The sequence below is a fragment of the Pristis pectinata genome, chromosome 7, assembly GCF_009764475.1.
Source record: "Pristis pectinata isolate sPriPec2 chromosome 7, sPriPec2.1.pri, whole genome shotgun sequence".
NCBI classification, from domain to species: Eukaryota; Metazoa; Chordata; class Chondrichthyes; order Rhinopristiformes; family Pristidae; genus Pristis; species Pristis pectinata.
In genome coordinates, this window is record NC_067411.1 from 26352273 (window position 1) to 26377206 (window position 24934).

General features: G+C 41.6%; 1 protein-coding gene across 8 annotated transcripts in view; it reads right to left on the bottom strand.

The window, feature by feature from the left end:
* Positions 1–24934, bottom strand: part of arhgef28a (Rho guanine nucleotide exchange factor (GEF) 28a) — a 283580-nt gene that overhangs the window by 76685 nt on the left and 181961 nt on the right. For 7 of the 8 annotated variants that reach the window (XM_052019926.1, XM_052019922.1, XM_052019928.1 and 4 more), the window contains 12 exons: positions 22868–23003; positions 21334–21401; positions 19475–19535; positions 17556–17697; positions 17343–17464; positions 12478–12618; positions 11318–11568; positions 10356–10481; positions 10149–10266; positions 6960–7214; positions 6477–6553; positions 1362–1540 (listed from right to left, as the gene is read on the bottom strand). In XM_052019926.1, the coding sequence (XP_051875886.1) occupies positions 1362–1540; positions 6477–6553; positions 6960–7214; positions 10149–10266; positions 10356–10481; positions 11318–11568; positions 12478–12618; positions 17343–17464; positions 17556–17697; positions 19475–19535; positions 21334–21401; positions 22868–23003 (1676 nt within the window). The remainder of the gene's footprint in view (positions 1–1361; positions 1541–6476; positions 6554–6959; positions 7215–10148; positions 10267–10355; positions 10482–11317; positions 11569–12477; positions 12619–17342; positions 17465–17555; positions 17698–19474; positions 19536–21333; positions 21402–22867; positions 23004–24934) is intronic. The other variant, XM_052019923.1, reaches the window with a different exon arrangement.

Consider the following 24934-nt stretch of genomic DNA (forward strand, 5'->3'; position numbering starts at 1 on the left):
GGCTTGCCCACAGAAGGCAGAGGGTGATTGTGGATGGAGCTTATTATGCCTGGAGGTCGGTGACCAGTAATGTTCCACAGGGATCGGTTCTGGGACCCCTGCTCTTTGTGATTTTTATAAATTACTTGGATGAGGAAGTGGAAGGGTGGGTTAGTAAGTCTGCAGATGACACCAAGGTTATGGATAGTGTAGAAGCTTGTCAAGGGTTACAACGGGACATTGATAGGATGTAAAGCTAGGCTGAGAAGTGGCAGATGGAGTTCAACCCAGAAAAGTATGACGTGACTCAATTTGGAAGGTCGAATTTGAAGGCAGAATACAGGGTTAATGGCAGGATTCTTAGTAGTGTGGAGGAACAGAGGGATCTTGGGGTCCACATCCATAGATCCCTCAAAGTTGCAGTGCAAGTTGGTAGGGTTGTTATGAAGACATATGGCACGTTGGCTGTCATTAGTTGGGGGATTGAGTTCAAGAGTCACAAGGCAATGTTTCAACTCTATAAAACCCTTCGACTGCAAAGAATTTTGTGACAAACTTCATTGGTTCTTGTAAAGACAGGTAGTTTAATTTACACTTGGCAGCCCTTCTTTCCCTTAAACCTGTCCTTGCAGTCAAGGTGCACTTGGTTTTTGAAGCTCACACACATGCTTAAATGTTGTGGCAACAATGTCAAACATGCATTACATGTCAATTGATATCACTTCCATGTGTCTCTGTGTACATAAATGGGTCTCACACATGGAAAAGCACAGTGCTATTTCCAAGTGTGCACTGAAGTGCCATCTGTATTTCAGCTTCAAATATATCACATTTAGGCTTCTAATATAATGCAAAGCACACATAAGTTTTTAAATACACGATGGAATTTCTAACTCATGCATTGATAAGACTAAATGAACCCAACTGTAATCATTCTCTGCAAGTTATCTGGTGGGAAATTAAGCTGCTTAACAACTCATAATAACCTTAATCTCACACAGTCCATCTGTGTGAGAGAATGAGAAACACGAGTATAAAAGAAATGATTTTCCTGAAAAGGTGCTATTGCTAAATCCCATGGGATATGTAGAGAGCATTGTGACTCAATTCTCATAAAGTTAGATGTTCAGAAGGGAGCCACTCATATTACTGAAACCGAGAAGGATTCTATAAGCACAGAAACAGCGTCTTAATGAACAATTCTGAGTGGATTTGCCTTCCTAATTTATCATGTTCAGTGCTTGAAAGAAAAGGTCTTCCACTAGATACACTGTGCCTAATTTAAGACAGAAATTAAACTGTGCTATATACTATAAAAGTAACACTTTTCAAATAATTTCTGTTCTACCCATCCAAAGTGGGAATGGTGCATGTTACCGTACCTCTCTACTGCCATTCTGATCAGTCTCATCCAATTATTCCTATCCTCCTTTGAGTTTGTGTGTATTTCATACATTTCAGGTCCAGCAGACGAAGCACTGATCAAGAACATTCCTCGTTCCTCATTTGCAACTTCACGGACAATTAATTTCTGCAGTAAAATAACTGCAGGCTTCTGGTCCTGATATGAACAATTGAAAAGGACAGGTAAATAAACAAAAAGAAAACTGTAATGAGATGAGATAAGATATCTTTATTAGTCACATGTACATCAAAACACACAGTGAAATGCATCTGTGTCTAGGGTGTTCTGGGGGCAGCCCACAAGTGTCGCCACACTTCCAGCGCCAACATAACATGCCCACAACTCCTAACCTGTACGCCTTTGGAATGTGGGAGGAAATCGGAGCACTTGGAGGAAACCCACACAGACACGGGGAGAATTTACAAACTCCTCACAGACAGTGTCCGGAATTGAACCCGGGTCGCTGGTGCTGTAATAGCATTGCACTAACCACAACCGCTACCGTGCCTACCTTGAAAGGTTCTTTGCAGTGTTGTTTAGTCTTAAGAATGCCAAGTGGCCCTAACATTATGCAAAGAGAATTCCAATACATGAATTTAATAAATAAATTATATTCTTTTAATTTAATAAATATATTTATATTCTCCCAACAAGTAGGGAGGACAGAGATAAGAGTGGAGATTTTGGATGTGGGAGTAAGGAATCATAATGTTCCATAAAATATTAGCTTTGAAGCCGAGAGGAGGAGGATGAGAGGTGACTTGACAGAGGTGTACAAGATGGTAAGAGGCATAGATCGAGTGGACAGTCAGAGACTTTTTCCCAGAGTGACAATGGCTAACACGAGGGGGCATAATTTTAAGGTGATTAGAGGAAAGTACAGGGGGAATATCAGAGGTAAGTTTTTTACACTGAGAGTGGTGGGTGCGTGGAATGCACTGCCAGGGGTGCTGGTAGAGGCAGATACATTAACATAAGATAAGATATCTTTATTAGTCACATGTACATTGAAACACACAGTGAAATGCATCTTTTGCGTAGAGTGTTCTGGGGGGTAGCCTGCAAGTGTCGCCACGCTTCCAGCGCCAACATAGCATGCCCACAATTTCCTAACCTGTACGTCTTTGGAACGTGGGAGGAAACCGGAGCACCCGGAGGAAACCCAGACATTAGAGACATTTAAGATGCTCTTAGATAGGCACATAGGTGATAGAAAAACAGAGGGGTATGTGGGATGGAAGGGTTAGATATATCTTAGAGTAGGTTAAAGTTTGGCACAACATCGTGGGCTGAAGGGCCTGTCCTATGCTGTAATGTTCTATGTTCACCTGCTCAGTTCACAGGAACAGAACCCTGTTGGAAGCTGGGGAGGACCTGTATTGTGGAGAGACGAGACTGCAGCCAAAACGGTGGAGCCATGCAAGCAGATTTCCATGGAACCAGTCAACATAGAACGGCAGTACAGCAGAATGCAATATATCCTAAGGTGGACTTTGGATACTTCTAGAGTGCTATTAGCTCTACCTAATAATAAGTTACAGGACATAGGAGTTCTGAACAAGAGTACTTACGTACTTTATTCTACTCCAGCAGCAAGGAACTCCCTTAATTTGGTGCTCATATCCTATATGATGACGTCACTATGTCCTCTGACCAAATGACTAATTTATATACAATACCCCACACAGTAGGTGACAGTTCAATTAACTGTATCAAGTATCACAGCAATTTCATACATCATTATATTTTACTATGTATATTAGGATCAGAAGGAATCTACAATTACTGAACCATAGGAATAGAATGAGGTGGAGGTTAAATGCGTGGCTGAGGGATTGGAGTAAGGGGCAGGGATTCAGATTTCTGGATCATTGGGGCCTCTTTTGGGGCAGGTATGACCTGTTCAAAGAGGACGGGTTGCACTTGAATCCCAGGGGGGCCAATATCCTGGCGGGGAGGTTTGCTAAGGCTACTGGGGGGGAGTTTAAACTAGAATTGTTGGGGAGTGAAATCCGAACTGGAGAGACTGGGGAAGAGGTGTTTGGCTCTCAAATAGAGAAAGCTAGTAGCAGGTATGAGAGGGAGGATAGGCAGGTGACAGAGAAGGGACATGTTCAGTCCGGTTTGAGATGTGTCTATTTTAATGCAAGGAGTATTGTGGACAAAGCAGATGAGCTTGGAGCTTGGATAAATACTTGGAGATACAATGTGGTGGCCATTACAGAGACTTGGATGGCTCAGGGACTGGAATGGTTGCTTCAAGTGCCGGGTTTTAGATGTTTCCGAAAGGACAGGGAGGGAGGCAAAAGAGGTGGGGGAATAGCACTGTTGATCAGAGATAGTGTCACAGCTGCAGAAAAGGTGGACGTCATGGAGGGACTGTCTACGGAGTCTCTGTGGGTGGAGGTTAGGAACAGGAAGGGGTCAATAACTTTACTGGGTGTTTATTGTAGGCTGCCCAATAGTAACAGGGATATCGAGGAGCAGACAGGGAAGCAGATTCTAGAAAGGTGTGAGAATAACAGTTGTTGTGATGGGGGATTTTAATTTCCCAAACATTGATTGGCATCTCCAGACAGTGAGGGGTGTAGATGGGGTGGAGTTTGTTAAGTGTGTTCAGGAAGGATTCTTGACACAATATGTAGATAAGCCTACAAGAGGAGAGGCTGTGCTTGATTTGGTATTGGGAAATGAACCTGGTCAGGTGTCAGATCTCTCAGTGGGAGAGCATTTTGGAGATAGAATTATGATCACTATCTCCTTTACAATAGCATTGGAGAGAGATAGGAACAGACAGACTAGAAAGGTGTTTCCTTGGAGTAAAGGGAATTATGAGGCTCTCAGGCAGGAAATTGGAAGCTTAAATTGGGAACAGATGTTCTCAGGGAAAAGTACAGAAGAAATGTGGCAAATATTCAGGGGATATTTGGGTGGAGTTCTGCATAGGCATGTTCCAATGAGACAGGAGAGTCACGAGAGGATACAGGAACCGTGGTGTACGAAGGCTATAATAAATCTAGTCAAAAGGAAAAGAAAAGCTTACAAAAGGTACAGAGAGCTAGGTAATGTTAGAGATCTGGAAGAGTATAAGGCTAATAGGAAGGAGCTTAAGAAGGAGATTAGGAGAGCCAGAAGGGGACATGAGAAGGCCTTGTCGGGCAGGATTAAGGAAAACCCCAAGGCATCCTACAAGTATGTGAAGAGCAAGAGGATAAGATGCGAAAGAATAGGACCTATCAAATGCAGCAGTGGGAAAGTGTGTATGGATCCGGAAGAAATAGCAGAGGTACTTAATGAATACTTTACATCAGTATTCACCACGGAAAAAGATCTGGGTGATTGTAGTAAGGACCTGCAGCAGGCTGAAAAGCTTGGGCATGTAGATTTTAGGAAAGAGGAGGTGCTAGAACTTTTGGAAAGCATCAAGTTGGATAAGTCGCCGGGACCGGGTGAGATGTACCCCAGGCTGCTGTGGGAGGCGAGGGAGGGAGATTGCGGAGCCTCTGGCGATGATCTTTGCATCATCAATGGAGACAGGAGAGGTCACAGAAGATTGGAGGGTTGCAGATGTTGTTCCCTTATTCAAGGAAGGGAGTAGAGATAGCTCAGGAAATTATAGACCAGTGAGTCTTACCTCAGTGGTTGGTAAACCAATGGAGAAGATCCTGAGAGGCAGGATTTATGAACATTTGGAGAGGTATAATATGATTAGGAACAGTCAACATGGCTTTGTCAAGGGCAGGTCCTGCCTTACGAGCCTGATTGAATTTTTTTGAGGATGTGACTAAACGCATCGATGAAGGGAGAGCAGTAGATGTAGTGTATATGGCTTTCAGCAAGGCGTTTGATAAGGTACCCCATGCAAGGCTTATTGAGAAAGTAAGGAGGCATGAAATCCAAGGGGACATTGCAATGTGGATCAAGAACTGGCTGGCCCATAGAAGGCAAAGACTGGTTGTTGAAGGGTTGTATTCTGCATCGAGGTCAGTGACCAGTGGTGTACCTCAGGGATCTACCTGGGACCCTTCCTCTTTGTGATTTTTATAAACGACTTGGATGAGGAAGTGGAGGGATGGGTTAGTAAGTTTGCCGATGACACAAAGGTTGAATGTGTAGTGGATAGTATAGAGGTCTTTCAGAGGTTACAGCAGGACATAGATAGGATGCAAAGTTGGGCTGAGAAGTGGCAGATGCAGTTCAACCCAGATAAGTGTGAAGTGGTGCATTTTGGTCGGTCAACTATGATGGCAGAGTATAGTATTAATGGTAGGACTCTTGGCAGTGCGGAAGATCAGAAGGATCTTAGGGTCCGAGTCCATAGGACACTCACAGCAGCTGTACAGGTTGACTCTGTGGTTAAGAAGGCATACGGTGTATTGTCCTTCATCAATTGGGGAATTGAATTTAGGAGCCAAGAGGTATTGTTGCAGCTGTATAGGTCCCTGGTCAGATCCCACTTGGAGTACTGTGCTCAGTTCTGGTCACCTCACTACAGGAAGGATGTGGAAGCCATAGAAAGGGTGCAGAGGAGATTTACAAGGATGCTGCCTGGATTGCAGAGCATGCCTTATGAAAGCAGGTTGAAGGAACTCGGCCTTTTCTCCTTGGAGCAACGGAGGATGAGGGGGGACCTGATAGAGGTATACAAGGTGATGAGAGGCATTGATCAGGTAGATAGTCAGAGGCTTTTCCCCAGGGCTGAAATGGTCACCATAAGAGGACACACGGTTAAGGTGCTGGGGAGTAGGTGTAGAGGAGATGTCAGGGGTAAGTTTTTTTACTCAGAGAGTGGTGAGTGCATGGCATGGGCTGCCGGCAACGGTGGTGGAAGCGGAAACAATAGGGTCTTTTAAGAAACTTTTGGATAGGTACATGGAGCTGAGAAAAATAGAGGGCTATGGGTAAGCCTAGTAATTTCTAAGGTAGGGACATGTTCGGTACAGCTTTGTGGGCTGAAGGGCCTGAATTGTGCTGTAGGTTTTCTATGTTTCTTTGTATATAAAAATGAAAGAGAGAATTTCCACAGGCTCTTTCCAGATCTCCAATGGTAAAACAATCTTGATTTGGTCAAGATAAACCAAGCTGAACTTACCACAGTTGCAAAAGTATACTTTTGGTCTTTGTCCTGCAGGAAAATCAGCACATCGGTAAGGAGCAGAGCAGTGATATCTGAAACAAAAGTAACAGCACTTAAAACAAGGACATTGTGCCATCTCTAATTATTTATGCAATACCCCCTGCCCCTCCCTTTGCTGGTTTTAAGCATGTTGTGTATGACATGATCTTCAGTTCTTTCATCCTTAGTGAAAACTAGTGGCAAGTATCGCCTCAGAAACCAATACCAGAGGAGGTGAATTGTCAACAGCAAGTTCACAGGAGCTAGAAAAAGGTGGACAGAATACCACAGGTGTTGACTGAGGACATATCTACCAAAGCTGATGATGATAGTTATTAACTGCATGGTATCAAATGATTTATATCTATATACTTGTCAGTATACCAATCTTCATTTTTAAAGCACTTTGCATAATGGAAATGTAATTTTTTGTAGAGCTGTGAATCACTGCTATTTTACCTTTCAATCGTCCTGTGGCTGTTTTCCAGTACATTGAACCCTCATGCTGCAGCTCTCTGTTTCGGCTGATCAGGTCTTGCTTCCTGAATGCACGGCCATTCTTCAACTTAGCATATGTTTTGTTTTCAAACTTACTTAAGATATCCAGTAACTTTTGCTCTTTCTCATATTTGTTGACCTTTGTATCTACTGATGTGATTATGTCCTTTATCATGGCAAGAGATCTAGTCACATCCTCATTCTCCTCCGTCCCCTCTGGGAATAACAATACAACAAAATTTCAGTCTATTATTATTCAGGCACATACCTTTATGTTAAATTGCCTGATGAACAGGAGTGAAATGAATGCAAATGGAACTAGCTGAGGTAGGCAAGTTGGTTGGCATGGATGAGTTGGGTCGAAGGGCCCGTTTCCACACTACATGATTCTAGGACACTATTTGCAAGTTCTTCAAAAATCTTGAATTATCCAATATGTAATGCAACTGAATCAGCATAGGAGGTTTTACAAGTCTTAAGCAGCTTCACAAATGGGGGTTTCCAACCAATAAGAAATGCTGGCAGCGTACATCTGGCTACTGTTACCAGAATTGAACGCTATTTGTGTTTGCCATAGGCTCTTAATCATGAATAGACCAACATGTAGATTTCAAATGTGGAAATCTCCGTTCTGTGGAATATTAATCCTGCCATTTAAATTTGGCTAAGCCTTGTGCTTGTGCCAGGCAGGACTGAAGTAAGCGTGCTGTATTTAATATGATTGCCAACTGAAAAGGGCCAAATTAGAGATGTTGATCTTTCAGATTCGGCTAAATTTACACAGGATTCTGCTACACAAGGTGCACACACCAAGAGCTTGTGGTAACAAGCTAGAACTAGATTAATTTAAAAGCATCCTACACTCAATATTTTAGCTAGGACTCTGCATCTACCCTGCAATGTAAACTGACAAGTTCAAGGCATCATGCAGCTTGAATCTAAAGCAGACAATACAAACACCTAGAAAAGCATTTTGCAACTGATCAGTACACTGTATGCATCGAAGTCTGTTATTTTCCACATATACCCGCAACCATCTACCCTAAAAATTATCTTTCTAAGCGAAGACACAAGAGAGTGCAGATGCTGGAAGCTGAAGCAACAAGCAACCTGCTGGAGGAACTCAGCGGGTTGAGTAGCATCAGGACTGAAAGTGGACAGGGGATATTGCCAGCATCAAGAGGAGAGGGGAAAATGGTGAGACAGAGGCCAGAGGTGATTGTGGACTGAGTGGGGTTGGGAGGGGGTGTTGAAGGATGACAGACGGATTGAGCCAGGTAGGGGAGGGGTGGAGTTGGGAGACATGATAGGAGGCAGACAAACAAAAAAGGAAGAAGATAGAGACAGGAGAGGGGTGGGGAGGGTGAAGGTGGAGTCAGCTGCCGGAGGGTGATAAGCAGGAACACAAAAGGCTACCAGTGTGGGAATCTGGAGACAAGAGATTTTGCAGATGCTGGAATCTGGAGCAACACACACAAAATGCTGCAGGAACTCAGCAGGTCAGGCAGCATCTATGGAGAGAAATAAACAGTCGACATTTCGGGTCGAGAACCTTCATCAGGACTGGCAAGGAAGAGGGCAGAAGCCAGAATAAAAAGGTTGGGGGAGGAGGAATCTGATAAGTAATGAAGGTGATAATGGGAACCATTAGGGAAGAGGTGAAAAGCAGATGGAACCAGGACCAGATGGGGGTGGGGGAGAACAGCCAGTGGGTAAAATGTGTGAATTCTAAGTGAATTTCTAAGTGAATACTGATTCTATTCACTCTCAGTTTTTGTTTCTAACAGGACTAAGACATGTGAGAGTAGCTCTCAAAAATGGTGATCACTATGCATTAGAATAACCTATGCTTGTTGCTCCAAATGCAAGCAGTGTGCTAACTTACTGCTTTTCACTTATTGACAGTCTGGTGCTCATAAGCCACTTGAGAGCCCATAAATAGATCAATGGAACGAAGACCATCATCCTCGACCTCGAGGGATAGCCACAATGACGACGACGGCATGCACCCACCTTAATACTGCACGGCTCAGCGGGAAACCAATGTTTATGAACCACTTAAAGCTTTGAAAGACAACACTAAAGTAAGCAGCTCACTACCACCTCCTAAAGGGCCATGAGGGATAGAGAATAAATGCCAACCTTGCCAGTAAAGCCCCAATCTCAATAAAAATGAACACATCTTTTAAAAACTTTGCAACTCTTAAGAGACAGCAACAGCTGCTGGCAATTGTTCTCAAACTCCCTTTCTGAGCTGGGAGGCATGGAAAAATGGCACAACACAAAAGAGGGCTCCAAGATTTTCCAAAGCCTTGGAGGAGGAAATTGCAAGAAAGAATAATGTGACCTATTTACATCGAACAGGAGGCCCTCTTCATACTGGAAAGGTAATGGCACCAGTCAGCAATGGTAATCGGTGCCAGCAGTCAAGATTCACGTACCTGAATTCACTGCCTCACATTTGCAGTCACAGTCAGCAATGCACCTTTGAATGCTATTTCTTATCAACTGCACCTGTAGCCTCAGTACACCACAATGTGCACTCAGCTATCAAAAATTATGAAGAGTCAGCATTCCCATATAACAGTCACTGGTCCAGCTCAGTCTAATCAACACTGCTGCAAGCCACACAATTTGTACATACTGTCAGCAACTTTATGGGGTTGTTGGAGAGGGGAGTGGGGTGGAAAATGTCACAAAGCTCATTGACAACGTATCTAGAAGAGCAGGCGCATGCACAAAGCACCAGCTATTTGCATTTCTCACAGGAAGCCACCACTGGTGCAGGAAAAAACCTTTTAAGTGACTCTCATCTCTCCATGCTGTAGCAAATGACTTGTGAACTGATCTTTTCAAAAGGCCAAAAATCAACTCCCAACCACCATTTGATTCAGGAACTCAAAGAGCAGTTTCTAATACGTCTTTCATACTTATCTAATCTTCCGAGAAATGTTTTTTTTTACTTAAAAACCAAATTACCATAATTCACTCCAAAATTACATTTTTTTTTGACAAAATAATAACATTTGCATTTATGTAATATTTTTCTCAACCTCTGGACAACTCAGAGCCCTTTACAAGTAGATACAGAGATACTGTAGGAACCTACAGTTTTATGGAACAGCATGGAATGACCAACCCAAAATTTACCTTCTGTGTATTGCAGTAATCGTTCAAGCAGGACTGGATATTTGGTGATCCGTTGGGTAACCAGTAGTATACATTCAGGGACACCAAGGCGTCGGACTTGTAGGTTGTTGCTCTGTTGCTAAAAAGGAAGCAGAAATGCAAGGTGTGTTGAAAAATCTTGCTTTTACAATATTTCATCGTAGTGAAAATTGATAAATGAACACTTACCCTGATAAAGTTCTGAAATTTCTTGTTTTGTTGTTGCAGTTCTTTAAAGAAACTGACTGCCTCATTGTGGTGGCTGCAAAATTCACCATAGGTGTGCTTCAACTTATTAGCATTTTCATCTGTAAACTAAACATGAAGAATGATTATGGTCCAATAAGCGGGTCAATCCTCTAAAACACCGAAAATAAACACATTGCCAAACAATGAAATCAAAGCATGATGCTTGCTAGAGATACTACTAGAAAGAAAATTAACTTTCATTATTATATACATAATGTCTCCTCACATGCATCAGAAAAATAACAAAGAATTTCACATAGAATGAATTACTTTGAATTTTGTCACAGTCAAGCAAACTCAGCGGAAATAAATTGTAAAAGAAGTTTTGGAGGAACTCATGATTCCTCAAAGCTGCAAGATACATTAAAACATGAGATATCCCAAACCACCTCCTGCTGCATACAAAACCACCATTTTATTTTATTATAATTTACTTAATGGTAATCATTGATGTTAATTTCTATTGCTGCTTATTTTAAAATCATCCAATTGATTTACAACCAATTCATTTCTGTGCAGTGGCACAGGGAATTGTCCTAATTTAAACTTGTAGTATGTAAACTAAAACAAATTACCTTGATTTTATAACTGAGCAAAGTTTAGGCTGGTCGGCCTGATGTCACTGGGGTCCAGCATGTACTCTAAATAGCATGAATCATTATGGGTGGGAGTCTTTTGTACCTGTTCTGTTATACAGCTTTATATTAAAATAGATTATTGTCCAACTATTCTGGGACAGTTATGTAACCTGGATCACATTAATTGTTCACTCGTCTAGGCTCTGTATTGTTTTTTCATTCTGCAACAGAAACCAGATCTTTAAATCCTGACACCCCCTTCATATCTACCACATTCCAAGAGATAATTTGCAAACATTTCTGCTCCATGTATTCTTACGTTACCTGTTGTAAAAGGATATCACCAATCCTATTAATAAAAAAATTCCTTTCACTGTCCTCCTCAAAAGACTCTCGGCGTCTCTCTTTCAAGCAGAAGAAAAAGTGTTTGTGAATTTCTAACAACTCATCCAAAGAGGGAAATATTTTGTCAATGGTGTTGTGATCTAATTGCAGCTCCTCCTTCATGCCCTTCCTATAAATTTCTGACATTATCTCCAGGGTCTGAATGTGGTGCATCTCTGTCTGCATCAGCTCTGAAAGTAAAAAAGAAATACTTTAGAGTTTAAGACTGGGGACTCAGTTTACAATAGATATGCATGGGCATACTTTTGAGTCAGGTACCCAAAAGAAATGAATTACATTGCTATATCATTTTACAGTCGTCTACAGCAGAGCTCTATTTGTGAGCTGGAACATTGGTAGTACTATTAATAAGACCGTAGAACCAAATATATTGCTGGCTCTCTTCTAGCATTTTCTACTTCTATTTCAAATTTGGGAACAGGTAGAAAAACATCATGAGATATCAAGTAGTGGAAGACAAAGATACCAAGATTTTATAAGCTAGGATAGTTGGACAACAAGATATGAATAAAACAACTGAGAGTAAATTTAAGTAGGTACGAAGAGGACACAAGAGACTGCAGATGCTGGAATCTGGAGCAACATACAAAGCACTGGAGGAACTCAATGGGTCAGGCAGCATCTATGGAGGGATATGGACAGTCGATGTTTCAGGTTGGGCCATTTCTTTAAATATATATACATGCACACACATATATATAAGAAATATATAAATATATTTCTTTAAATATTTGAAATATTTCTTTAACAAAATATAACAATATTTGGAATAATCTACCATGCTTATTTTTGTGGCAAAATATAATTAGGTGCAATGATGAAAGAACTAGTCCAATAAGATTCTGTCAATGGACCAGGCAGCTCTTCCCAGTTATCTATTTAGCTCTGATGTAGAGTAACTCAAGAATTCTTAATCTGAATAATGAGGGGAAAAAATTTTATAATCTTTTGTAAAATTCTGAAATCCCCACATAGCATCCATCACTTTTTTAAATTAGGAAGAAACAACAAAAAACTTTGATGAATCAAATGGTCTACTAGCTACGACCAATCCTACACTGTAAAAAGAGTGCACTAACCATATATCACATCCTGTCTCTTTATCAGTTCTTTCTGCTGTTTGCTACTAAATGCGTGATCAACAGCAAGGCTCCAGGACTCAGCTTTAAATTCCTGTGCATCAAACTCAAGGTCTCCGTGCATTGGAGAGACCACGTTATCTGGTGAAATAAAAAATTAAAATTAGTGCCCGCCAATGAATTTTTCCCTGGAAGATAATTTCACATGGGTAAATTTTTGACCAGTACTGCCAGCAGAGAAATCAGTTACAAGCCTCTTCCTATCATTGTCCATCCATCAATTTTAAGGCTTGAAAATTGTTTGTGGGATGCTGAAATTATCAATCATTTCTTTCCCAAAATGACCTCAGAATGTTGACCTTCTTTGAAAATAATTACTTAAAGATAAAAATCTGTGCTCAAACAACTTGGTTTTATAAATGTACTTTTTATAATATTGAAGCTTAGTTGTTAGCGTACATTTGACAAGGATCTGATGAAGATTCGCCTCTTTCTAATGCTGTTGTACCTGCACAGTGCGATTTTTTTAAAAAAAAGGATTGAGTCATTGATAGTAGTATTTTGTTTTCCAAGATAGGTAAACATTCATGGCTAAACTCTCTTTCCATTTGAAACTCAAGACAACTGCAGAAGCTAGAAATCTGAAATAAAAACAGAAAATGCTGGAAGAATTCAGCAGGTCAAACCGCATCTGCAGGAAGTGAAACAGAGTTAATGTTTCAGGTTGAAGACCCTTTGTCAGATTAGATTCGGCAAATTATTTTGGATTTCCAGTATCCGTAGTTTTTTTTATTTTCAAGAGAGAATAAGGAGTTAGATTTCAGATGCAGAAAAGGTGAGGAGAGGGATGGGTAGGACAAAGGGAACATTTATAATAGGGTGAGCCCAAGATTGCTGAGAGGACAAATTGTGGAGCTTCTCTGGTCAGGGTGTTAATGGGACAGATAGATGGTGCTATATGCTCCCATTCCCTTTGTCCTATCCACCTCACACTCAACCTTTTCTGCATCTTAAAACTAACTCGTTTTTCTCTCTTTCCCAGTTCTGTTAACTCTGTCTCACTTTCCGCAGATGCTGCTTTTCTTGCTGATTGTTTCCAGCATTTTCTATTTTTATCTCTCCTCACTTGTTTCATCACGTTGAACTCAATGCAAATGTACTTGCTCCCAAATTGAGAGGAAATAGTACTTCTCAATGGCACAATATAAAATACAGGTTATTTGGTTATTATTTCATTGCTGATCAAGGATGGATAGAACTTCGGCATGTAGTGACACTTGGTGTTTGCAAACTTAGAGTCATAATGCAGTCACATACAAATGGTAGGCATAAGAATGAAGGTACAGTGGGTACATTTCCCTCCCTTTCTCTGGAGATGCATACATCAAGTCTCTGTGGATACAATTCATTTTCATCCTCCAGATGAGGAAAATGACTTTGGCGACTGCCGCAGCGTGGGCACAGTATATGGATCACACCTGTGTCATATAGAACAACACCAAGAGCACCTCACACCTGATGGCCTGGTTCCTTCCCCAATCAAGAAAGTGTGTTGAGCCACATTCCCAGTTTCTGCATTACCTCGGCCATATACTCCACCAAGTTTTTGTTGCCGTGATCCCCATCCCTCTGTGTCCATATCCATCCTGATGGACTCAGCAAAGAGCCTTGCCCGACTCCAGATCTGACCAGGAAGTTTCTTGATTCCCACCCATTGATTAGAACTCTGCTACTGATGTCTGTGCAGAACCATCATATCCAAATCCTGATTCCACCCCCAAACCCCATTTTGGAGAGCATATTGATTATGTATGTGTGCAATGTTCTGCCAAAGGGCTTCTTCTGGTCCAAGCTGACAAGACATGTGTCCATTCCCTGTTCTGCATACAGATGATCATATCCTTGAGTAGCTGAGGAGATCAGCGATCTCACGTGGGTACAGTGCAGATCTGATCTGGATGAATTTCCATCCCCACAGCAAACTTCATTGGTCATGACTTTGAACAGGATCTTGTAATCCACATTAAGTATGAGATGGGTCACCAATTTCTGATCTCTTCCTTCTCCCTCTTTTGCACATGGATGAGGGTGATGATGCTCATCTTCATGGTTTCTGACATGCTATCAACTAAATACATAATGTTGTTCACCTCCAGCAAACCTGGGCCAGTCCAGTCCAACCAAAACAAGTACAACTCAGCCGGCCAGCTTGTTCAGAGTTAATGATTGGTCAAGACATTGCCACTTGCTGTCACCTATAGCCTCTGAGATACAGTGCAAGATGTTCTGGGAAGCTGTGGCATCAAAGGACATAAGATTTCTTTATAAGATTTCTTTATTAGTCACATGTACATCAAAACACACAGTGAAAGGCATCTTTTTCGCGTAGCATGTTCTGCACAGGAACAAGCCCTTCGGCCCACGATGTCTGCACGGAACACAATGCCAAATCAAACTAAACCTCTTCTGCCACTACATGAACCATATCCCTCCAGTCCCTGCATATTCATGTGTCTATTTAAAAGCCTCTTAAACGCCACTATCATATCTGCTTTCACCATTAACCCCGGCAGCCCGTTCCAGGCACCTTTCACTCTCTGTGTATAAAAACTTGCCCCACACATCTTCTTTAAGCTTCCCACGCCTCCCCCCATCCCCCCCCAACTTAAATGCATGTCCTGTCATATTTAGCATTTCTACCCAAGGAAAATGATTCTGACTGTCTACCCAATTTATGCCTGTCATAATTTTGTGAACTTCTATGGTCTCCCCTCAGCCTCTGATGCACCAGAGAAAACAACCCAAGTTTATCCAACCTTTCCTTACAGCTCATACCCTCTAATCCAGGCAGCATCCTGGTAAACCTCTTCTGCAACCCTTTCCAAAGCCTACACAGCATTCCTCTAATGGGGTGACCAAAACTGTACACAATACTCCAAGTGTGGCATATCCAAAGTTTTATATAGCTGAAACAAGACTTACTTACTCTTATCACTCAGTGCCCCAACCAATAAAGACAAACATGCCATATGCCTTCTTTACCTTGAGGGTACTTGCGTGGTCACTTTCAGTGAGCTATGGACTTGAACCCCAAGATCCTTCTTATCAATGCTGTTAAGGGTCCTGCCATTAACAGTCTCCTTTCCCTTTACATTTGACCTCCCAAAGTGCAACACCTCATACTTGCTTGGATTAAACTCCATCTGCCACTTCTCCAATATATTGTATTTAGAAATTCTTAACGTACATCCTGTTTGCTTCCCACCAATGCAGGAATTGAACACCAAATTCATGGTTCTTCAACCTCCATAATCCTTTTTAAGTTCTTTAACCTTAGAGTCATCAGTTTTACGTTCAGCTTTTATACCCCTCTGCCAGGCTTCTGCTCTTCCTGTAAATGACAGTGAGCCAGCATGAGGCAGTTGGCAGAGAACACCAGGGTGACATCAGCCTGTGAGCATCTGTGAGCATCCACACTGAGCTGTCTGGTTGCAGCCGGGTGTATTGCCATGGTGCTCCAACTCCAGGGTGGCTGTAGACACTGCACAGTTTGATATCATTTACTATTTCAATCAGCAGTCTGAACATAGTGTTGTCCAATTTGTTGACTTCTCTGCTGGGACCTTGCCAGAAGGAGTGGAAGCTGCCAGACAATGGCCAATCGTTCATTCTTCAGAGCTGGAGTGGAACATTTTTCACATTAAATCTACTATGAGAAGATAGCCAGCGACCACCTCTTTGATTTCACTGATGGTGAAGCTGCCTCAGCACAGCAGAATTCTCAGGATATTGTAACAGCAATCATTGCCTCCTGACAATAGCAATTGCCATGGGCCCATCATTGCAATCACTGCCAATTGTTGCTGGGATTTGGCACGCCACACTCTGAGATGAGTGACTCTACAGTAAGGAACTACAAGATGATTGTTTTCCCTTCTTCTTGAAAGCCCGGATCATCCTCAGGCATCTCTCAACTTTTCTCCCCTGACAGGTCAGTATGGGATTTATTTTATTTTGAAACTATTACTTTATTCATAAAATTTGCCAAATGCATATAATACAGAACATTCTTCTGTTACCATTAGCAGTCAAAGCCATGACATTCCATTTACATTAGGTCAGCATTACATCAATTTTTCTTTACATACATTTCTGGAGCAAAAAGCATGAGGGGTTTTAGACATGTCTCAACCCCTTAGCGTGCATTGGCATGAGGACCTTAGACTGTGGCCTTTTCCCAAAGACCTTTGCAGCAGTTGCGTCAAGTTTCAACCTGTCCCTCTGGACTTGGGTACATAGCAGGAGGTCCACACAGAGCTGGTCAGTGACTCAGTCCATCAGAGCAACTCCAGCAAGGTTGAACAACTTCAGGAGTGAATACAAATTAAAAAAAACACAACACATAAATGTGAGATGTACACAGGAGAAAGAATCACCATCAAGGATGCATCATTGAAGATTGTAGAAGTGAAAATGTCAGGGTTATCTAAGCGACATTCCACACTCCACAATGACAAAGCAAGACTGATGAAAAACAGAACATCCGTAAATCAAATCATGCTGTTTCAGCCCAGTCTCAAGTATGGATTGTTCAACTTCCCAACAGACTTGTCCCGGAAAAAAAACCATAGCCAATTTTATCAATGCAATCCCAAAAACAGAACTTTAAAATGGTCTCCAGGCAAGGAATTTAATGAATGAAAACTATTCATCTATAAATTATCCTTTCAGCTGCTGTCAAGGCATGACCAATTGCCTTTAGCTGCTTCTGAAATACACCAGTCACTGCCTTGTGAAATAAAAATTGTATTATATAGGCAGCTCTTTACTATCCCTTTTATGCAAAATGTTTTACAGATGCTCACCATCTAGTGCAAGTGATTCTGTTGAAGGAGACGACCCCATTGTTTGAATTAATTCCTCAGACTGTGATCTGTTCCTGGAAACATAGCCATCCATTTCTGACTCCATTGACTCACCAATTCTCCTTAAAAAAAAAGAAAAAAGATATTTGCTCCAGATAAGTAAAATATCTTAGAAACTAGACTTTATGCTTTCAAGAGCATAATTTTGTTTACCTGTCTATACTGATACTAGAAGCACTTTTTGACAGTGGCTGATGTTGTAGTGAAGCCTCTCGTTTCAGAGCAGATATTCCCACAGGTAAAGAGAATGATGTGGTGTTCAGTGATAATGATGAAGGATCCTTAAGCGAGTTAGCTGTTGAAACAACATAAGATTTAATAGTTTAACACTAAGTAAGTCAGGCAGTTAACATAGCTAGTGGCTGTAGCAAACAAAACATCTTTGACTCTGTTAAGACCATGGACAGGCTGATGCAAGTAATATCGGTAGCTGACTGAAAACCTCCAAAGGAATAAGAGTTGAGTGCCACTGTAATCTTGAATGGCATACGAAGAACCAAGGAGGCATCCAGCTGATAACAAGACCTCTCTTATTACTGTCCACCTGAAACAGTGTTCTGAACTAGCTCATTCAGAGAAATATTGAAATGTTGATGCCCTGAACATCCACTATTTGTTCCTCCAAGTCAGCTACTTCTTTCTGCTCTGTGACTCCTAAGCAACTATACTTGTGGCAGTGTTTCCAGATTATCCCCATTTCAAATAAAATATGTAAAGGCATCCTAACTTTCACCTTTTTGCAGAGCAAACGATTAAAAAGGGAGCAATGAAGAGCAGAATGACCCTTGACATACATGTCCAAGGATCCTTGAAGGTGACTGTTAATAGATAAAGTGGTGAAGAAGGCATATGGGATACTTGCACTTATCATCTAGGGAACAGAATATAAGAGCAGGGAAGTTATGTTACAACTTTATCAAACACTGGTCAGGTCTCAGCAGAAGTACTGCCAGAAGTAAAGGACAAACAATATAGGAAGAACATAATTACACTGGAGAGGGTGCAGAGGAGATTCAATAAGATGTTGCCTTGGATGGAGCAAATTTTTTATGAGGAGATATTAGAAAGGCTGGGGTTGTTTCCCTTGGAGCAGAGGAGGTTAAGAGGGAAACTGATTGAGGTGAACATAGTTATGAGGGATATAAATAGGGTAGATAGTAAGAAATGTTTCCTCAAAGCAGAGCTGTCCAACACTAGAGAGAATATGTTTAAGTTATGGGTTACAGGGTTAGAGGGGATATGGGAAGAATTTTTCCACCAATGATTGAAATCTGGAACGCACTGCACAGGACCTAAATTCCTGAATCACAAGCTCATCTACATTTTTGATTTTTTTTTAATTTTTTATTTACAGCGTGATAACAGGCTCTTCCGGCCCAAAGAGTCCATGCCACCCATTTTTTTTTAAAAACCCAAATTAACCTACACGTATGTCTTTGGAATGTGGGAGGAAACCGGAGCACCCGGAGGAAACCCACACAGACACAGGAGAATGTACAAACTCCTTACAGACAGCGACAAGAATCGAACCCCGATCACTGGCGCTGTAATAGCGTCGCGCTAACCACTACGCTACCGTGCTGCCCACAAACATTACTGTGTTTGTCTGAGCCACAGCATTATGAAGGGTACCTCATACCAGTATATGTATGGAGAAAACAAGAACTCAGCATTGCAGGTCTCCAAAACTATTTCTAATGGATTACAGCTCTTTTATCAAAACTTCTGTTTGCAGGAAAAAATAAAATTAGCCATGTAACCCAATCACTACACCATTAGTGTTATAGTATGGTCCCAGATCTTTTTCTCTGCTCTATCCACGGACCCTAGCAATGTTTGACCACAAATTCCCTCCTAAATATGTGCAACTTCTGTTGTTGCTGGAAAACAAGGTGGAAAATCTGGAAGATGAAGGCGTCAGTGGAGATTGAGTGTTATAGTTTTCTACTGCATTCTCATTCCAGCCTAGCTAATTAGCACAAGAAAATGGCCAAGGAAAATGTCAGAGATTGTGATGGACAGCTGATGGATAGATTTAATTTCACAGCCTTGATGGATCTATTCATACTTACAATGCACACAATGGGTCGGTTTGCTTCTGGAAACTATGTTATATTTGTCATGAGGTTTCTGCTGAAAAGAAAAGAAATTATAAGAGAATAAAACAAAAGGGTGCAGATTTTACTGATAGAGGGAGCCACCTGCAAGGAGCCATTCAGAACTGCTGGCAGTTACCCATTTAAATGTCAGCAAATTCAGGATTCCTTGCATACAGAGGCAAACACAGAAGCACGAACCTTACTTCCCAACAGTCAGTGCCATAGCTACAGTCTGCTCCACTATGAACTCCCGATGGAATCAAGCAGCATACCTTAATCTTGCTGAATTTCAGCATCTAAACTGGGGAAACATCCTCAGGTAATGTGTCAGGCTGTTCCAATTCCTTTGTTATTTTAGGGTTATTTAATGATGTTAATTTATTTAAAATGTTTTAGTTTTATGTTTTAAGGCAATCCCATTTCTGAGAAATTTCTGCACATGTAAACATTGCAACCCATAGATATTTTTAAAAAGTCATCTTTAAGTTTTCACACTCAAAAAGATAAATGCTCCAAACTATTCAATCTTCACAGTTTCAGTTCTGATACTGTTTCTACAATCAGTTTACATTTTTTTATATATTTATTTTTTAAACAAAGGTTAAAGGCTCTTTGAGAGGAACAAAGGACTGCAAGATGCTGGAATCTAGATGAAAAACACGATGATGCTGGAGGAACTCAGCAGGCCAGGCAGCATCCGTGGAGAAAAGCAGGCAGTCAACGTTCGGGTCAGGATCCTTCTTCAGGACTGAAGATAGGAAAAGGGGAAGCCCAATATATAGGAGGGAAAAATCAGAGCAGTGATAGATAGACAAAAGAGGGAAGGCGGGGTGGGCACAAGGTGGTGATAGGTAGATGCAGGTCAGAGGTAGTGATAGGCAGGTGCGGGGGAGGAGGGGAAAGCAGATCCACCGGGGGATGGGTCAAAGGTAAGGATAGAAAGGAAAAGAAAGGTCCAAAAAAAAGGCTAGGAAAGGGAAGAAGAGAAGAAGCATGGTGGGGGGAGGATGTGGGGGGGGGGGGGATTACTTAAAGTGGGAGAATTCAATGTTCATGCCATTAGGCTGCAAGGTTCCAAGATGGAAAATGAGGTGCTGTTCCTTCAGTTTGCGCTTGGAATTCTCCTGGCAGTGGAGGAGGCCGAGGACTGACATATCAGTGATAGTGTGGGAGGGGGAGTTGGAGGCTCTTCGATATATTTCAAAGTAAGGATTGTTTGTGACTTAGCAGGGAAAACTGCTGGTGCTGGTGTCTTTGTCCTTCGTGGCAGTTGAGGTTACAAGAGAAATTGTCGGTATAGTCTAGGTGATGACTACACTGCATTCTGTAAATGGCACATACTACAGCCATGGTACATAGGTGTGGAGGAAGTGAATGTTTAAAGTTATGGACAGACTGCCAATCAATTAGACCTATTTAGATGCCAATCAATTCGGCTATGTTACCTGGGATAGCATTGAGCTCTTCCATGTGACTGGAACTACAATCATCCAGGCAAGTTATGATTATTTCATCATCCATGGATGTGAGGATGGTGAAGAGTCTTTGAGTCATCAGGAGAATACTCACTCTCTGCAACATACCTAGTCACTGACCTGCCTTGGTACTTACTGACTGCTCCAGTTAAGTTCTATTCAGTGGTGACCCCGTAGGATTATGAGGGCAGGACCTAACAATGGTCAAATTATTAGGATAAATCACTATTTATTTATCATCACTGAGTCAAAAGATGCAAATTACCAGCCTAAAGGAGTAAACTAGTTTAAGGCAGCCCACTCTAGCTCCTTCACAGACCTAAATATTTCTATTTCTAAATTGTAGTCTACACTTACTTGATGCTTGATTTTGGTACATGTAGGGACAGAATCTCTGCAACTTTTATGAACATTCATAGAACAATCTGAAAAAGGAAACACATATTTAGCAAAAAGAAAAAGAAAAAAAAGTTGCAAATGTGGGAAGTATGAAAACTTAAAAACACATAACGTACCTTTCATCAAAGAAAATACTACACAAATTTTATCTTGGCTTTTCCCTGACAGACTAACAATGCATTAGTAACTACCTGCTTTTTTTGGTTAAAATGATTTTTCTTCACTAATTTTGTAATAAATCAGATATTCCTTTTAGGTAGTCCCTCGGGGACTCCAAGAGGGGCTCAATGGGGCAGATGAGTGGACAATATAAGAGAACGCGGACCCATTATTTACGCTGGGTGCTCCATGCTCTGGATGAAGACGCTCGAGGTTCCCAGTGCTATTATGAAAGCTCCTTCTCCATTGTGAACGGCAATGGCTGAGTGATTCGTACAAGTCAGTGAAGATGTTACACTCTTTCAAGGAAGCTTTGGGAACATCATTTCCTCCATCCTCTTGATAACCTCTTACTATGATGGAGCTCAGAATACAGTTCAGGAAGTTTGAGGTTGGGCATACGAGTAATGTGTCCCGCAAGACGGAGGCAGCTGAACGTAATTAGGACATCACTGGTGGGCACATTGGCTTGGGGAATATGTTGACATTGATTCATTTATCCCTGGAGAATGTGTCTCATTTTCTATCCCTCGGGAGCAGAGGCAGAAATTGATGATGAAGTTCACCACCGTCTCCAGTGTACCAGCACAATCTTTGGCCATTAGAGGCCATGAGTGTTTGAGTGTATGAAGATCAAGATCTCAGACCCAGCACAAAATTCATGCTCTGTTGGGCCACAGTGATGTCCACTGTCCTGTATGCTTCAGAGGCACAGACTAACGACAGCCTGTACCTCAAGCAGAGGAGAAATACCACCAACACTTCCTCCACAAAATGCTCCAAATCCACTGACAGGGATTTGCTCTGCTCCCAGGCCAACACCCCCAAGCACTAGGTCAGATACTTCTCTGTTCACTTCAGGGCTAGTCAGACACACCTGCATGGCCTACTACAAGAACAGGCAGAGCTTTGTTCTCTTCCCACCCCTCCAGCGAACAACCACATCCCTCTCCACACCACTCTTTCACTCAGAAACATTCTGAAAATATGAACATAGAAGGCCTGGCTTCTATTTCTTTATTTCATCTTTGCATCTAGGGAGTTGACATTTCTTGGGTGGGAGTAGGGGATTCTGGTCAGATTCACCTGCTCTATCAAGAGTGTTACATACAAATTATTGAGATTTTCCCAGTACAAATACATCAGGGTATATTTTGTATCTTGGCATTGGCCTGAACGGAGTAAATATTGAGAAGTTGTGCATGGTTGAATAGTGACATATTAATCATATTGGGCTCAAAATCATTACATGAAGCTCTGTCCTGCAACATAAACTGCCCCAGGAACACCAGCTCATAAAGTTGACCTCATAAATGAAATGGTTACTACTCACTGAAGCACTGCAGAACATCTTTTCCACCAACAAGCTTGTCACAAACCAAGCAATGCACTGTCCCTGAAATAACCCCTGCAATAAAGTGATGGCCATTGTTCCATTTCTCTTTTTCCTTGGTATCTTTATGTTTCCCCTGTTAAAATAAATGTTGGAAATAGGAATGAAATCACACAAAGCTTGAGTATGCATAAGAAACAATTAAATGTGAAGACTTCAATTTTCAGAGCTTGTGATAATAATGCTGTAGTACATGGTAACAGATTAAAGCATTAACCATCACCTCCAATGAGCCTTTGCTTGATTGAGAAAGAAGCATCTGAAGATCACGATCTTAGACCTGGTGCAAAACTCATGGTCTACTGGGCACCAGTGATTCCTGCCCTCCTAGGTGCTTCTGAGACCTGAACTAGCCACGCTGAGCATGTCAAGGCACTAGAAAGATACCACCAATGCAGCCTGCACAAAATCCTCCAATTTCACTGGAAGGATAAGCAAATTAACATCCAGGTGCTCTCCCAGGCCATCCCTAGCATCGAGGCCCTAGTTACTCTCAGTCAATTACATTGGACTGGCCATGTTACTCGTGTGCCCAACAGCAGACTGCCGAAACAGTAACTCTATTCCAAGTACTGTTGTTGGAGGAGGTGTCCAAGTGGACAGAAAAAAAGATTCAAGGATGTGCTCAAAATTTCATTGAAGAAGTACAATATCCCCACTCACACCTGGGTACTTTTAGCCTTTGACTTTTCCAAGTAGAGAAGGAACTTTTGAGGTGGTATTGAGAACCTCAAATCGTACATCAGGAGCACACAAAGGCTTTGTATGACTGGCTGAAGGAGTGCACCACCTCACTAGCCACACACCCGCCTGCTTCATCAGCCACCTCCTGTAGAAAAGTCTGCAGTTCCCATATTGGCCCCGTTAGCCATCTCAGGACCCACAAAACTGGAGCAGAAGCAAGTCATTCTCAATCCCAAGGGACTGCCCAAGAAGAAAAAAGGATATTTGTACAGCATACAATCTGAAATGTTCTGCCCTTATATAACCCTTTGTTGTCAACATTCTCTTACAATTGTGTTCACTCATCTGAACAATGTCTGGCCACTATTCCAACATCATTATTTTTCCCATTACCATTTGCCTCCATAACTCTCAAACTACTGGTATGTGAGACAGCAAATCCCTAGACTTGGTTTTCAACCATTTAATTTAGCAGCCTTCTCCAAACAGTCAGCATACCCACAAAATTGCTTAGAAAGGCCAATCCCAGTGCTGTTGAATCCATGGTTGTGAGAGGTGTACTAAATGTTTCATACTTGGCCTGTCCACAACTACTTATGTCACACCGATCCCATTTCAGGGCTTCCATTAAAGTACTGAAATTATTCTATTTTCAGCTAAGCAACACCTCTTCTATGGTGGAAATGCAATTGATAACTATAAGCAAGCAAATAATATCTATGCAATTTTAGTGCATTCAATTCCTTAGGCCTGAAGTGTGAACAGTTTGTGTTTTAATACCTTGAACAAAAGTCACCTAACCTTTAAGTCAGTTAATTAGTCTGTTAATTTCCCCATTGTTTTCTTTTCACTGGAAACAAAGATATGAAATTGAATCAATTAAGTCACAAATATGCAGTTGGAAGAACAAACTTATTGGTTATGAACTTACCATCAATGACCAGCTCCCATGCTTATCACTGTCCACTGGGGCAAGTTGAATTTAATTAATTTTTCTGGATCTGGAAGCTGCTGCAAATACCAGGATTTATTGCCCATCTTTAACTGCCCTTGAGAAGGTGGTATTGACTCGCCTTCTTGAATCACAGCAGTTCGGTGAAGCTAATCCCACAGTGTTGTTGGGTAGGGAGTTCCAGTGTTTAGATCCAGCAATGATGAAGAGCTGGTGATATATTTCCAAATCAGGATTGTGTTCCTACATTCCTGCTGCCATTGCCCTTCTTGGTGATAGTGGTCACAGGTTTGTATGAGGTAAATGTGTTTTGCCTTTAATGCCCATTGAGTTAGGTACCTTGTTCTATTGACCAACATCAGAATGCAGTT